The 15060-nt window shown below is 51.1% G+C and overlaps 1 protein-coding gene across 1 annotated transcript in view; it reads left to right on the top strand.

Annotated features, from left to right (window-relative positions):
- Positions 1-7234: 7234 nt before the first annotated feature.
- The window catches only part of GTF2A1L (general transcription factor IIA subunit 1 like), a 693354-nt gene continuing 685528 nt past the window's right edge, over positions 7235-15060 (top strand). The window contains exon 1 of the mRNA XM_085609369.1: positions 7235-7411. Within this exon, the coding sequence (XP_085465495.1) occupies positions 7382-7411 (30 nt within the window). The 5' untranslated portion in view covers positions 7235-7381. The remainder of the gene's footprint in view (positions 7412-15060) is intronic.

The following is a 15060-nucleotide window of genomic DNA, read 5'->3' as shown; positions in this document are numbered from 1 at the left end:
GGCAATCTAATCTAGTCTTTATTAGTAAAAAAAATTATATTTGTGACCTAAAATGTAGTATCGCGCAATAAACAGACCACACCGTGTCTTTAGCGTAAAAGGCCATTTATTAGGACCAGGCTGCACAACATTAACAATACCAAAACATTATATGAATAAACTTTCCCCCAACACTCTACCATCCTTCACTCCTTTCACCCACTCCACACTCCCCTTTTGTACCACTCCATGCCCCTTCCGTTCCTCACCATTCCACAAACCTCCTTGCATCCTCCCGGCTCTCCTCGGCCCTTTCACTCACGCCTCCAATACCCCCACCTCGTTCACTCTTCCCCCCCCGAGGGATGGGTGTGCCCGCTAATGACTCCCCCCACCCCTCCAAAGTACCGCCACCCCGCAGCCTGTCCTAAACTGGCACGCTGTAGCCAACCCTGTAAACCCAACCCTCAACTGCAGGGCGGGTGGGTGGCCTTTTCTAAACCCTCCCGATGGTGCCGAGCGCAGGAAGAGGAAGTCGCCTTCCTCCCCTGCGCTCATATACCCACCCCCTAACTCCACCCCTTGACCCTACCTGGTCCTACCCTCGCGCGAATGACCCCGGGGGAAGACTAGTCTGCGACTCTGCTTCCCCCGGGGCCCGGCATCGCGCAATAAACAGACCACACCGTGTCTTTAGCGTAAAAGGCCATTTATTAGGACCAGGCTGCACAACATTAACAATACCAAAACATTATATGAATAAACTTTCCCCCAACACTCTACCATCCTTCACTCCTTTCACCCACTCCACACTCCCCTTTTGTACCACTCCATGCCCCTTCCGTTCCTCACCATTCCACAAACCTCCTTGCATCCTCCCGGCTCTCCTCGGCCCTTTCACTCACGCCTCCAATACCCCCACCTCGTTCACTCTTCCACCCCCGAGGGATGGGTGTGCCCGCTAATGACTCCCCCCACCCCTCCAAAGTACCGCCAACCAGGTAGCCCCCTGTAGGGCGGGTACCTGCCCCACCCCCTAGGCCAGGACCCCTCACACATCCCTGCGACACCAGATTGCCTCATTCCAGAGCTTGCTGACCACATCCCTCATTTCCATCATATAATAGGCGTTCCCCAATCGAGACAGATGCACCCCGTCATCCCTAAATAGCAGTGGTTCCTCCAGTCGTAGTCCCGGGTGACTGATCACCTTGATGTCCTTCTCCCCACAAAAAACGCGCATTGCTCTGTTCAATTTTCGACGCGCTTTCTCAATTGCCCCATGCTTAACAGCTCCCCTCCAGATCCTCCTCGGAACAAACTCTGTCCATGCAATGCAAGCCCCCGCCAGTCTGTGCTTAAGTACTTCCAAGTCTCTCTGCATCAGCTGTAAGAGCGCCAAACCCGACAGCCGAACCAAGTCATTTTCCCCCAAATGTATAATCAACAGATCCGGGCAACCCTTCTGTGGGACCATCTTCGCGAGCCAGGGCAGTAGTGCCCCCCCATCGCAATCCCCCTTTACCTCACCAGTGCACTTCGTGAAGTTGTCCTCTGAGTCCCAGGTTACGGCCGTACACCTGTTGCTCCGCATATTTCGACGCCCAGTGCACAAAAGAATGCCCCACGATCCATGTGACCGTCTTGGCCCCAGGGCCTCCCACGCAACCTAAGAGAGAAACAGAGGTTAGAGACGCACCAAGAATGCCAAACCCCGCTCCATCCAACCCCCCACACCCAGCACCCCGCCCTGTCACTTTCGCACGTAACGCTCACAACACCTTGACCTCCACCTCCCAATCTGTCGGATCCTATCCCAGGACCACCCCAGCCGAGCAGCCGCTGTCGCCGCCCCAATCCGGAAGGAGTGAGTTCCAAAACCCGCCGGCTCCAAACCCACACGCACCAACGCCATGCGCAACACCGCCAACAACTGGCCAGCCGTCACTCGTGCCCCAGACATGTGACAAAATATTTCCCCTACCCCCAGCTGCCGCACCCTCACAAAAGCCTACCACTCAGCCACCGGGCACACACCCCCTCCCTGATTCTCATTCAGCCAAACCCACTTACCCCGGCCCAACTGGTCTGTCTTCGACCGACCGAGCCAAATCCCCAGGCGCCCCGCATCCAATCTGACGTCCTCATACCTCCGCCCCTCCCCAGCCCGCGTGCCCAGCAACTCAGACACCCGGAATGCCCCAAAAAACATCCAGACCATGCACAAGCGAAAAACCCGAACCTCAAACTCATCATAGCAACAGAGCGGCAGCGCCGCAACCAACCGAACCAACACCTCAAACGTTATGGCCTCCCGCGGCACAGAGCCCCCAACCCGCTCCCTACCCCAACCCCGCAACACCCTACTCACAATCACACCTTTCGTAGGGTCAAAACCACAAAACAGGCAGCAATAAAAGGACACCCCTGCCAGCTTTCCTGAAATGGTTGCCGCCGACAACCCCTTATCCATACAGTGCAGCACAAACTGTAACACTCCACGCTCCACCCCCACCTGTCCCCCAGCCTCAGAAACCCCGCTCCAACCCATAAAGGCGACAAACTCTGCCCACGCCCGCCTGTAGGTCCGCCTGGTGGTAACAGCAACAGAATTTTCCACTAGGTCAACCACCCTCACTCCCCTAGGGCCCAAATGCCATCCGGCAGCCCCGTCTTGCACAGATCCGCTCCAGGTGCCAGTCGCCGGAATCGCTGCCACTGCGAACGAGACAAAGCATCCGCAATGTCATTATTCGCCCCTGGCACATGCTTGGCTCGAAAAGTCACATTCAGCCGCAAACACTTCAGCATGAAACTCCTCAACAAGCGCAACACCCTCAGGTCCCTTGCCCTCTGCCGGTTGACCAACTCGACCACCGTCATGTTGTCCACATGGAACAACACCGCCCTGTTTTGAAACTCAGAACCCCACACTTCCAGTGCCACCAACAAAGGAAAGAATTCCAAAAAGGCAATGCTCCTCCCCTGCTTCCTCCAGTGTTCCGGCCAGGTCTCTGCACACCACCTCCCGTCCCAGAAAATGCCAAAGCCATCCGCCCCAGCTGCATCCGAGTAAATTTGGATTTGCCAAACCGTGTTTTCCTCCACAAAGTCCAATGAGACCCCATTGAAATCCATCAAGAACAGCAACCACGTCCGCAGATCTGCCCTCACTCCCATGGAGATCCTGACCCTGTGGTGTGGAAGCACTGCCCCCGACATGGCCATGCCGAGCCGTCGGCAGAACGTCCGCCCCGCCCTGACTACCCGGCACGCAAAGTTCAAGAACCCCAGCAGCCTCTGGACCGCCCGCAGCGCAATCCGTTTCTCACCAATCGCCCACTGGAGGCACTCCTGAATTTCCTCTACCTTCGCGGCCGGGAGCCTCGCTGTCCATTGTATGGAATCCAGCTCAATGCCCAAGAATGTCAACATGCAAGCCGGCCCACTCGTCTTTTCGGGCGCCAACGGAACCCCAAATCCCTCCGCCAACTCCTGGAACCCTGACAGAGCCCTGCCACAGTCCCCCGAACCTGCCTTCCCCAGAAAGAGGAAATCATCCAGATAGTGCGTGACATCCCGGTGCCCCGTTCGCTGCGTGAAGGCCCACTGCAGGAAGGTGCTAAACATCTCGAACAAGGCGCAAGAAATCGCACACCCCATGGGCAAGACTTTGTCCACGAAGATGGCCCCCCCGAACTGCATCCCGAGGAGCGCAAAATCCGCCGGGTGTATAGGCAGCAAGCGGAAAGCCGACTTCACGTCACATTTTGCCAATTCCGCCCCCGGCCCACACACCCGCACAAGGCGGATCGCATCGTCCACCGACGCATACAGCACCCGGGAATCCTCCTCCGCGATGAAGTCGTTCACTGACTGCCCCTCTGGCCACGACAGGTGATGAATCATCCGAAACTCACCCTCCTCCTTTTTGGGCACCACCCCCAGTGGAGAAACGATCAAATCCTCCATCGGCCAGTCATAAAAGGGGCCCGCAATCCTCCCTTCCTCCACCTCCTTCAAGAGTTTAGCCGCCACCACCCCCGGCAATTCCTTCGCTGACTTGAGGTTGTCGGCCCATCTCCGTGATCTGGGACCTTGATACCCGACCCGAAAACCATCCGTAAAGCCCCACTGAATCTTTAAGGCGGCCTCCCTGTCCGGGTAGAGGGAGAGCCACGGGGCCATCTCCTCCACCCTAACCGGTGTAGGGGCCCTTCTGTCCAGTCTGCCCCTTCCCCTTGGCATTCCGCCATTGTTCGGAAGGAGTGGTGAGTGTAAGGCATTGCGTAAGGGGGTGCTTCCCCCCGCACTTAGAGCACTCGTGCTTGAACTTGCACGGGTACCTGGAACAATACCCCCTATTGTAACTCCAACAGGCCCCGGTATTGTAAGTGCCGGGCTTGCTAGACTGTCCGGCCCCACCTGTGGGTGCTGTGGTCCCCCCCGCCCCAGTATGGGCGGGACGCGACTGAAAAGACCGATACGAGACCGGCAAACCACTCGCCGTGTGAGTTGATGCGGATGAATGCGTAGACGCCATCCATTGCATCCACAATTCCTGGTCCACCTCACCCCAATGCTTCTCGGGGTTCGCACTGACCCGCGCCCTGAACTCCTCATCGTAACTCAACCACGCGAAACCCCCAAACTGCATCTGAGCCTTCCTGATGATATCCATGTATTTCAGCAATGCGATTGCCCTATCGGGATGTTTCTCGCAATAGATACTCGCGTAAATGAGAAAGGCAGAGGTCCAATTCTCCATATTCACCGGCACCCGCGGCCGCCTAGTCAGCTCCCACTCTTCCTCCTTGGAGCCCTCTTTGGCCTGCACCTCCCTATGCAGTAATTTAAATACGTCCACGTACTCATGCTTCCAGATCTTCCCCTTTATTTTGTCGGACAAGTGCGACCCCAACGGCATAGCCAGGCCCATGTAGGGCAGTTTTTTGGGGAGCTTACTCCCCGACGCCTCCTCCTTACCCCCATCCTTCTCTGTCTGCACCCCCGCCGACGCCACCGCCTTGCCCCCAACCGCTTTGTCCTCACTCGGGAGCCCACCCTTGGGAGCCTCCACCACCTCCCGCACAGAGCCGTCTCCCACCCCAACCGACCTACAAGCCTTCTTTCTTCCCCCATTGGGACCCCCGTCCCACACCGACCACCAAACCCGCTCACCTGTCAAAGTCGGCTGTCGCTCGCTGAGCCGTCCTCCGGAGGGGGTCGCCCGCCGCGTCTCTACCGTCTCCTTGTCCGCCGATCTCCGGGGGACCTGTAACACACCAACCTCTCTGTTGTCCTTGCCAGCGCCCGTCTCGTCACAGTCATCCCGCACCTCCCCGTCCTCCAGCTCATCACTTTCTGCCTCATAATCCAACTCCACATCTGCCTCCACACCGCCAGGCACCCACAACACCTCTCTCGCCGCTCTCTTCACACCCTTGCCATTCAGTTCACCAGACATGCGTGACCCCTTCCCCCCCGCTGCCACTGCCCGTTCCCGCGCTGGAGGGATGGCCGCCGCGGACCGCCCTACTGCTTCTTGACGGCGGTAAGGGGCCGTCTTGCGCCCCACCGTACTCCCCTTAACTCTGCCGACAGCCGCCGGCTTGGATCCCCCCCCGCCCCCCAGGTCGCTCAAACCTGGGCGGGCCCCGGCACCATCGGGCCTCAAAGCCGTCCTGGCCGTCCCTGCCTGCGTCCGCGGACCCCTGACAGCCCCCCCACCCGCCCCCTCGCCCTCTCCGCCCTCCCCCGCTCCTCCTGCTCCGCCCACCGCTCCTCCTCCGACGTGGGCGACGGGGGCCCCTCCGCCTCGGCCTCCCACACCGCCCCCACCCACCTCTCCTGCTCTGCCCGCCGTGCCTCCTCAGCTTGCGCCCAAAGGCGCTGTTCCCGCAGCCTGTCCTCCCAAGTCCACGCGCACCAACCCGGAAGCCGTGGGGGGGGGCGGGTACCCAAAGACCCCCCCCTCCAAAAACCCCGAAGCAGGCTGACCAAGCCCCACCGATGGCACGACCCCTCCGGGCGGAACCTCGGGGACCCCCCCTCCCGGCCGCCCCGCGCCGCCAGCCGACACACCAGGGGTCTAGGCCCGAGACCCCCCCCCGAGACAAATCCAGGGGCCCCTCAGCTTCCAAAGCCCCCCCCACTCCCTCTACACCAGCCAGAACGTCCACCGCCTCGCCCGCGGGCCCCAGCCCCCCAGCCCCCACCCCCACCACAACCTCCGCCACCTCGCCCCCCCCAGCCGCCACGAGCTCGTCCCCCGGCCCCCCCACCCGCCCCACCCTCCACATCGCCGGCCCGCCCGGCCGCAGCCGCAATCACCGGGGGCCGCACCTCCGCGGCAAACGTCGACGCCACGCCCCCGTCCGCCTCGTGGGCCCGGAACGACAATTGAGGGAAACGAAGACGCGGAGGCAGGCTCCTGCGCCGTCCTCCGCGCGCCTGGCTAGCTCGGCCCGCACCCCGCCCCCTCCCCCGCAGACCCGAGAGACACAGAGGTGGCGGCGGCTCCTCCTGACACGCCAGTACCGCCGCCGCCACCCCCGCCGAGGCCGCCCGCGGAACCCTCTCATAGCCCACCCACGCCTCTCCCAGCACCCCGGGCCGCAGAAGATCCTCCCTCCCGGCCCGCCCCAGAACCAACAACGCCCGCCTCACCTCCTCAGAGGTCGCCGCACCGTCGCCTCCGTCACGCTCCATAACCGCGATGTCCGCCGCACCCAGAAACCGCTGACACCACGAAAAACTCTTCCCAGGCCTAGCCCTACACTACTCTACACACACTCCCCTTTTCTAAACCCTCCCGATGGTGCCGAGCGCAGGAAGAGGAAGTCGCCTTCCTCCCCTGCGCTCATATACCCACCCCCTAACTCCACCCCTTGACCCTACCTGGTCCTACCCTCGCGCGAATGACCCCGGGGGAAGACTAGTCTGCGACTCTGCTTCCCCCGGGGCCCGGCACTTTAAATGTATGTAACACCAATGGATTCTACTTCCTCTCCGATTTTGAGTTTACTTTGGACTGCGAACAATCAATATTTATGGAAAACTCAAACTAGGTTTGGTGTACCCGCATTAGAACAGCCTTACGCCGTCCCGTGAATTTCTCAGCAACATATCAAAATAGCGCATTTCGAGGAAGTTCTTGGAACATGAGCATAAAATTAAACAACTTTAATTCCTGTGCGCTTATTTAAAGTTTTCTACTGGCCGTTCCCTCTTACCAAAACAAGGCCACGTCAGATTCGTAACTCTCTACCCCAGACGCGGGCGGGGCCAGGCGGCGTGCGTTCACGCGGAGCCCGTTAGAGCGGCAACGAGGGGGCGGAGCCACAGTGGCTGAGCTCTGAAAGTAAGCACCTCGGCCTGACCGGGCGGTGCGGAAGCTGCAATGGCTCACGGTGTCAACGGCAACCCGGTGGTAAGTTGTGGTTAAAGGAAGGGGGAATGGGAGGAGTGATACAAGATCATGTCGCGGCGGTACCTGTGCGAGTATGACTTGATGCAGTGGTAGATTGTATCGCCGTAGAGTCAAGTGTGTGACATAAGGGTTGAATGTGTTTTTTGCCAACCATGCGCCCCTCTCACCTGTTTCACCGCGTCTGTCTGGTCTCTTGTGGATTAGAATATTTGCTTTCTAGGGGAAGGCAAGGCGGCATATTGACAGCGAGCCAGGCATCCTGGTTGGGCGTGGGGTTTCCAGAAACATACCAGTCGTTTATACATAGGTTCTTGAGAGGCCAAACAATGTGTGTTAAATCCTCTGAATTACTTTCATTTTTTAATATCTCAGTTGTATTCTACTTTGCACTTTAATATGATTAAATGCCCAAACAAGGAGAAGGTATCCTTTTTGTGCAGTGTGGCAAACTAAAATAGCCTCTGATCTACATATGCAGTGTTTCTAACCCATGCTGGGAGATGGTCTTGCCCAGACCACCTACAGCACATCACATCCTACCCCTTTGGAAAACAAAGTAAAACGTATTCACTAAATAGTTTTAAAATGTTATGAGTTTGGCGATTTTTCTTCCTACTTTACCATTTTTGCAGGAAAAGGGTAATCTACTATTAGAGCAACATCCCTCCCTTCCACAACTACTGTGGTCATTGTCACCTCCGCTGTCACCACTACCTTCACAGAAGCTTAAATTATCTCTTAAATCCTGGTGTTCTGTGGGCCTAACACCATAGTATGGACTTAAAAAAATTGGTGCTTAAATTGAGCCTGTGGGTGAGCCCCATATACATCATGATAGACCAGATGGTATCCCTTTTGACACTGTCGAAGGCTCTGCTAAAGTCCATGAATGCATCATGCTGGTCCCCTTTTTTGGCAATGGTGTATTTGGCAATAAGCAGATACAAATTAAAATCCTGATCGATTGTACCTTGACACTGGTGGAAACCGTACTGAGTATTAGATCAAACATTCCGATCCGCGACCCAATCCAGTAATCTGTGGTTTAAGACATGGCGCACAATCATAACTGTGTAGCTGAATAGGGAAATGGGCCTGTAGCACTTAAGGTCTTGGCGATTTGCCTTTATTAAAAATAGGGACTGTAATGGAACAGGACCACGCTTCCAGAATACTCAGTATTGCAGTTGAGTTCAAGTATAAGGTTAGTACAGGGCCAGGAGCTTTATTGGCGGGAGCACCTGAATAGCATTATGGACTTCATCCAATGTACAATTAATGGAGGCTAGTGCATCATCAAAAGGAACAGCGGAGGTTATAGAATTCGGCTTATCATATGTGGATTCAAAATGTTCAACCCATACCCCAAGAGGATTAGTAGAATGCATGGCAGGTTCTAAAGCTGAACAAAGGTCAATTGAAAATTTCCCAAGACTTTGAGCTGTCCTTGAGATGACTAGCGGCCAGCAGGTGTTCCCAAGCTTCTTCTCACAGTGTTTCTTCCGCGCCTCCAAGGTACTATTATAGCTAGCATGACAACCGGAAACACACTTACGGTCTCTGGGGACCGCCTTGACAGCCTGGAGTAAAACTTGATGAGGTCTAGAACACTTAAAGTCAATCCATTTAAACGGTATAGAATTTGTGTTACTAATACACTTGTCAGTTAACATAGAGTGTAAACAACGGATATCACATTAAAGCAATTCACATTCACTGTTATAACAGTAGCAGCATTCAAACAAAAATCGTTTCCAGTGGGACACTTCCTGAGCGCTTTGTTAAAAAAGGCTCCTGGGAGCACACTGTTCCACTTAAGTCTGCGTCCTTGGGAAAAGTGATTCCCGTTTAGCTTATACAGATGTACTGAGCACTTCTATCTGGAATCCCATTAAAAAAACAATGATCGTGGATTATGATCCCTCAATATGCTCCAGGTGACCTCCAACTTTAATAAGAAATCCAGACAAGGAAGGTGAAATAAAAAAAGTAATCAACGATGTTGTTGGCACCACGGCCAGTAAAGGTGGGCATAGTCCCTTCAGGGGAAGTACCAAATCGGGGGCGAAAGGAGAAATCAGATTATACTCAGCTAGAAAGAAATTCATATAATCTTCCTCATGAGTGTGCAAAAAGTGTGGGAAGTCTTAAGAGTCACTGGAGGTGTGACCTGCCTGTTCTATTTCCGACAAAGATGTAAATGATTTGGGGACCATTACCTGTCAACATAATTTTAGGTAACACTTCCCTTAAGAAGGATTTGTCCAGCAAATCAAATTCAGTACCACTTGAGAATCCGCTCTCGATACGATATCAATCCCCCCCCACTTAGCAAAATGATCTATACTCACAATAATATACTTGGGCACATCACACTTGTAATTAGAACCCATAATGTCTAGGCCAGTTTTTACCCACATTATTTCTGGGCTCTAAATAGGACAGGGAGAAGGTTTAAGTTGCTAAACATTTTTTTAATCATTACATTACACACCCTTACATTTCTTTCACTTGCCACACCCATCCATGTCGTATTTATAGTAATTTGTCTCTAAGCCCGTCATTAGGAATTACTGTGCCATCATGTAACACCATACCATTCTGTGTAGAGAATTCACCTTTCAATTCCCAACAGACATACATTTTCTTCAAGATCATTTTTATTTGGCCAACCTTTACACATTCTTAGCCATACCTTCCGCAACACACCATCTCTCTAAGGCTTCCCTCCATCCATCCTGAACTCCATAAATCCTTTCAGCAACATCCATCACACAACATTTTTCAAACTCATCATGTGCAGACGTAACAGGAAGCAGTAATTGGCATAAAAATACGCTGTCTTGTACTTAACTCACAGTACATAATGCTCTGCATAATTATAGCCCGATAACTTAATGGACATGCGACCTTGAGAAGGAGATGCATTAAGCAACTCTCTATTCTTAGAACCTTAGTGAGCAGTTTGATCACTGCGTAATGTTATGCGTGAACCCCATATGACTAGTCTAAAGGTTTCTGTCCCCATCACACCTTCCAAAGTTTCTCGTTCTATTATTAAAAGCTTTTTTTTTTCTGTTGGGGAGCTAAGGAACGAGAGGTAATACAACTTTACACTCTTTACCTTGTGAGTCCATTTATGTTAGAACTGCATCTGTTAATCATAAAAGGGGGGGGGGGGGCACTGTTCCGGAGTGTGTGTTGCGAAGAGTCAACCCACACTACAAAGGTTAGAGGAAGAAAATGGAGGAGGGGAAAGAGAGAGGTACTAGGTCAGGAACTTTGTGATAGAGGTGGGGAGAGACACAAATTGTCTCTTGTTGCCCTCACACATCCCGGGGATGTCATGCTTCATCATCGGGCGGTTGCTGCTCGTCGGGCCGGCGGTGCAATGCCCTACGGGTCCCCTGAAGGGTCTCTTTGGCGGAGATCTTTTTAGAGAATTGCCAATGGGTGCATGTGGTTTTGTGGGTAAAAGTCCTCTGTGAGGGGTGAAGGTTGTGCGTGCAGTGCGTGTTAAAACTGCCTAAGGGTTGCCAAAAATGGAGTTTTAATGATGAGGTACACTTGGCAGAATAAAAAACCCGTAGGTTGGGAGTTACCAGCGGAGGCGCAATGTGCCTGGGTAACTATGCTGAGGTCGACATGTTTCACGCCTCTATTGGTCTAAAAGATCCTTGGCGTTTCATCAGGACCAAGAGTGAAGGTGGTATGAAGTGAGTGCACGTACGTATTAGTGTGAGCGGGGTACCATTGGCCCTCTCGCAGATCAAAATGGGGTATGAGAGAATCCGCCTCCTAAACTATTTGTGGGTAGCGGCTAAGACTAGTGAGTTAGTTATGCCCCCTTGATCAAGACCTAAAAAGGGAGCTAGCATTGCTCCATGAGCTTAAGGCGTAGGATGCCCACACCTTCTTGGGGGTTTTGCTCGGGTGTCAGCACATGAAACCTGCCCCGTCCAGACGCCAACTCGTAGGTGGTCACGTGCAGACTTCACTGGAAGCAGTAATTGGCATAAAAATACGCTATCTTGTACTTAACTCACAGTACATAATGCACTGCAAAATTATAGCCTGATAACTTAATGAACATGCGACCTTGAGAAGGAGATGCGTTCAGCAACCCTCCTATTCTTAGAACCTTAGTGAGCAATTTGATCACTGCGTAATGTTATGCGTGAACCTTATATGACTAGTCTAAAGGTTTCTGTCCCCATTACACCTGCCAAAGTTTCTCGTTCTATTATTAAAAGCTTTATTTTTCTGTTGGGGAGTTAAGGAACGAGAGGTAATACAACTTTACACTCTTTACCTTGTGAGTCCATTTATGTTAGAACTGCATCTGTCAATAATACAAAAAAGGGTCTGTCGGTCTATGTGTTGAACAAGGTCAACAAAGAGATAGATGTAGATGTAGATGTAAAGCATGAGAGAGAAAAACCTTAGAGTGCTAATTGGTTGTAGAGGATTTCCATCAATAACCAGTGATTGGTAGGTGTCATCATCTGGATATCCGACCTTCCCACCACTATAAACCACTCCAAGCAGGAGTATTATGTGTGGTATCGGTGTCAACCAGAGCACTTACCTCTGTACCTTTGCAACTCGCATTTGTGGTAACCACATTTTTGAAACTAGGTTCGAACCCCTGCAACGTAGTTGCGCAAGAAATGCTGTCTTTTATCAACTGGTACTCTTCCTGACAATCCTTAGACCATTCAAACTTTTACTTAAGGTCTGATTACGATTTTGGTGTAGTTGTCCCGTTTCTCGGCCGACACAGCTTTGCCAAAGCTGCGCAAGGACCGCCCGCCTTATTACGAGTTGAATCATGTAAGGTGGATGGTCCTTCGCCTTTCCCTTGGGGACAGCAAAAAAGTTCCAGCACGGCATGAACTGTGACATCCATGCCTTGCTGAAACTTTTGGGGAATACAGACAGGAGGGCGCATGTTGTGTCCCCTTGAATGTATCCCAATGGTGGGGCAGGCATGGGAACCCTGTACGGCCTCCTTTTTTTCCTCCACCGCTAAACCTTTCATGGCTGGTGTCCCGCCATGATATGGCTGGCAGTGGGGAAACTCGTAATTTGCTGAGCGGGACAGCGTCAGTCCCACGTAGCATATTACATTGTGGCAAAGCTCTGCCACAAAACATATGTTCCCTGGTGCAGCCCGTGGTCCTCTGCCGCAACGACTTTTGAAATCGAAATGCGATGGACGGACCACCGCCAGACTTGTAATCAGGCCCTTAGTTTTAAAAAGTTGTTTAAAATGATACTTCATGCTAAAAAAATTATTCACCTACTTGGAATAAAATTCTGCCAGACCCAAGAATGTTGTTACTTAATCCCTATTAGTGGGAGTAGGTGCACTCCTTATTGTTTCCACTAAAGTTGCCTTGGGTTCAATTCCCTTGCCATGTATCTTATATCCTAGATAGGTACATTTTATTAAGAACTTTTACATTTGCTATGTTTTGCGGTTAGTCCTATTATCCTTAAAAATTTTCAATACTTTCCTCATCTTAGTCATGCTCCTCCTTTGACCTTCCCATGAGCAGAATCTCTTCTTGAAAAAAAATCGTATCATTGACGCCATTAAATAATTTAAACACAAGTTTCTGATTTATGGCTAATGCTAGGCCAAAGGGAACCCTCACAAATTGGAAACGCCCAAAGGGCATAATGAAAGCAGTGAGTCTGCGGCTGTAAGGGTGAAGAGATACCTGATGGTAAGCTGAAGTTAAATCTATGGTGGAGAACCATTTCACAGCTTTTAGTTACAACAACATTTAGTTGATTTTAGGAAGGGGAAATTGGTCAACCAGGATATTTTTATTCAGGTCTCTAAGATTAATGCGTAATCTAAGCTTACCATTGGCACACGTGCCACAACTAATGATGCAACCCAAATTGAGGATTCATTAGGTTCTATAACTCCTACCCTTTGTAGTTCCCCCAGTTCTCTGGACACCTCTTTTCTGATACCCATTAGAATATTCCTAGCTTTATAAAGTGGAGTGGAGTGGTGTGGTGCAGCGGCCAGGGCAGCTGACTTTGGAGCACAGGGTTCACGGTTCGATCCCCGGCGGCAGCTCAGCTCAGCACCATGTGACTCTGGGCAATAGCTCACTTAATTTCCACTACGGCCCCCAGCGCCTTTGAGACCCGTAAGGATGAGTAGATCGCGCTTTACAAATACGGATTTATTATTATTATTATTTATTATTATTATAAATGCAGGGCACGGCATTATCTTTTAAAATATTCTTATACTGGAACCCTTTAACCTCACCAGTTGCACCAGAAAACACCTCTGGGTATAACTGTACCCTTGTTTCTTCCTCCATTAAATCAATCAAAATAACAAAAACAGGTTCTGAACTATTGTCATCAAGATTTACACCTAGATCTCTCTGATCCCACCATCCGAACACCAAGGGGCCAGATTTTGAGACTTACAATTTACAATCCGCTTCCCTGTTCTTAAACGCAATTCCCTGTAGCCCAACAAATTAATACGTTTCCCTGTGAAGCTTTTAGGAGAAATATCAGGAGGTTCTAATTTATAACCTAGCCTAGCTTACATTTACATTTCTTCAACCACACATTATCATTTATTATATTATAGGTAGATACAGAATCTGCAGAATTCTCCATCTCTAGAGAAGTTTCCACACTCAAAGCACATTTAGGTATCTTCATTGTCGGAGTCTTGTGGTTCTGAATCAAAGTCACCATCCAATACTTTTATTGCACTATCTTCCTTCTTCTATAAGCATTTTGAAAATGTTCCATGGTGCCACATCCTGAGCATACCTGATAAAGGGCAGGATATTTTCTATTGGCATGGTGACCTGTGAAAACACAACCGTAACAGTTCATGGTAGTGTCATAATCAGCCAGTTTGTTCTTGCATTTGTTTCAGGAAATTATTAGCTTTCTTGGGAAACTCTTCCGTATTTCCTACCACTTTCTTTCCAGCTTTGACCTTATTTTTTTTTTTTTATATTTATTTTTTGCTTTTGATTTCATATATGAACAGGCGAACATAGAACAAATAAAACAGCAGTGTTGCATGCCCAGCAGATACACTATCTATTCCACAATTTATGAGTTGTCCGGTCCAATTGTTGGTCGCAACCCTCCCGAACAAGACAATGAATATATAGTAATTCTTTCCTTGTATTTTGTGGATTTCCCCAAGTCCCCTGGGTGTACCGATTATTATTATTATTTTTTTTTTTTTTTTTTTTTAATTCTTTTTATTAAAACTAGTTCGACAACAGGGCATAGTATCACAGAATCATAGCAAAGGTAGCAGCAAAACAAAGGTTCTTCAGGATACAGTAAGCTTATGCAGTAGGAATTACAGGCTGGAAGAGACATCTTCCTCTTGTAGTCGAGGGGGGGTACAGATGTTATCACGATATATGTTCCAAGGGGTCCATATCTTGGCCCATTTACAGGGGCAGCCCCGAGCAGTGTATACAGATTTCTCCCGTTGCATGCACCAATCAAGGTCCTTTTTCCAGTCCGCAAGTGTAGGTGTGTGTGAGGCCCCCCCCCATAGCTGTGCGAAATTTCTTTTGGCTATCATGCAACCGAGTGTGACCCATTGTATGGCGTAAGCGTTGAGGTCTGTCGGT

This window comes from Triturus cristatus, chromosome 6 (assembly GCF_964204655.1).
Source record: "Triturus cristatus chromosome 6, aTriCri1.1, whole genome shotgun sequence".
In the NCBI taxonomy this organism is placed as follows: Eukaryota; Metazoa; Chordata; class Amphibia; order Caudata; family Salamandridae; genus Triturus; species Triturus cristatus.
Note: the sequence above shows the minus strand (reverse complement) of the source record. Positions and strands in the feature narration are given on the sequence as shown.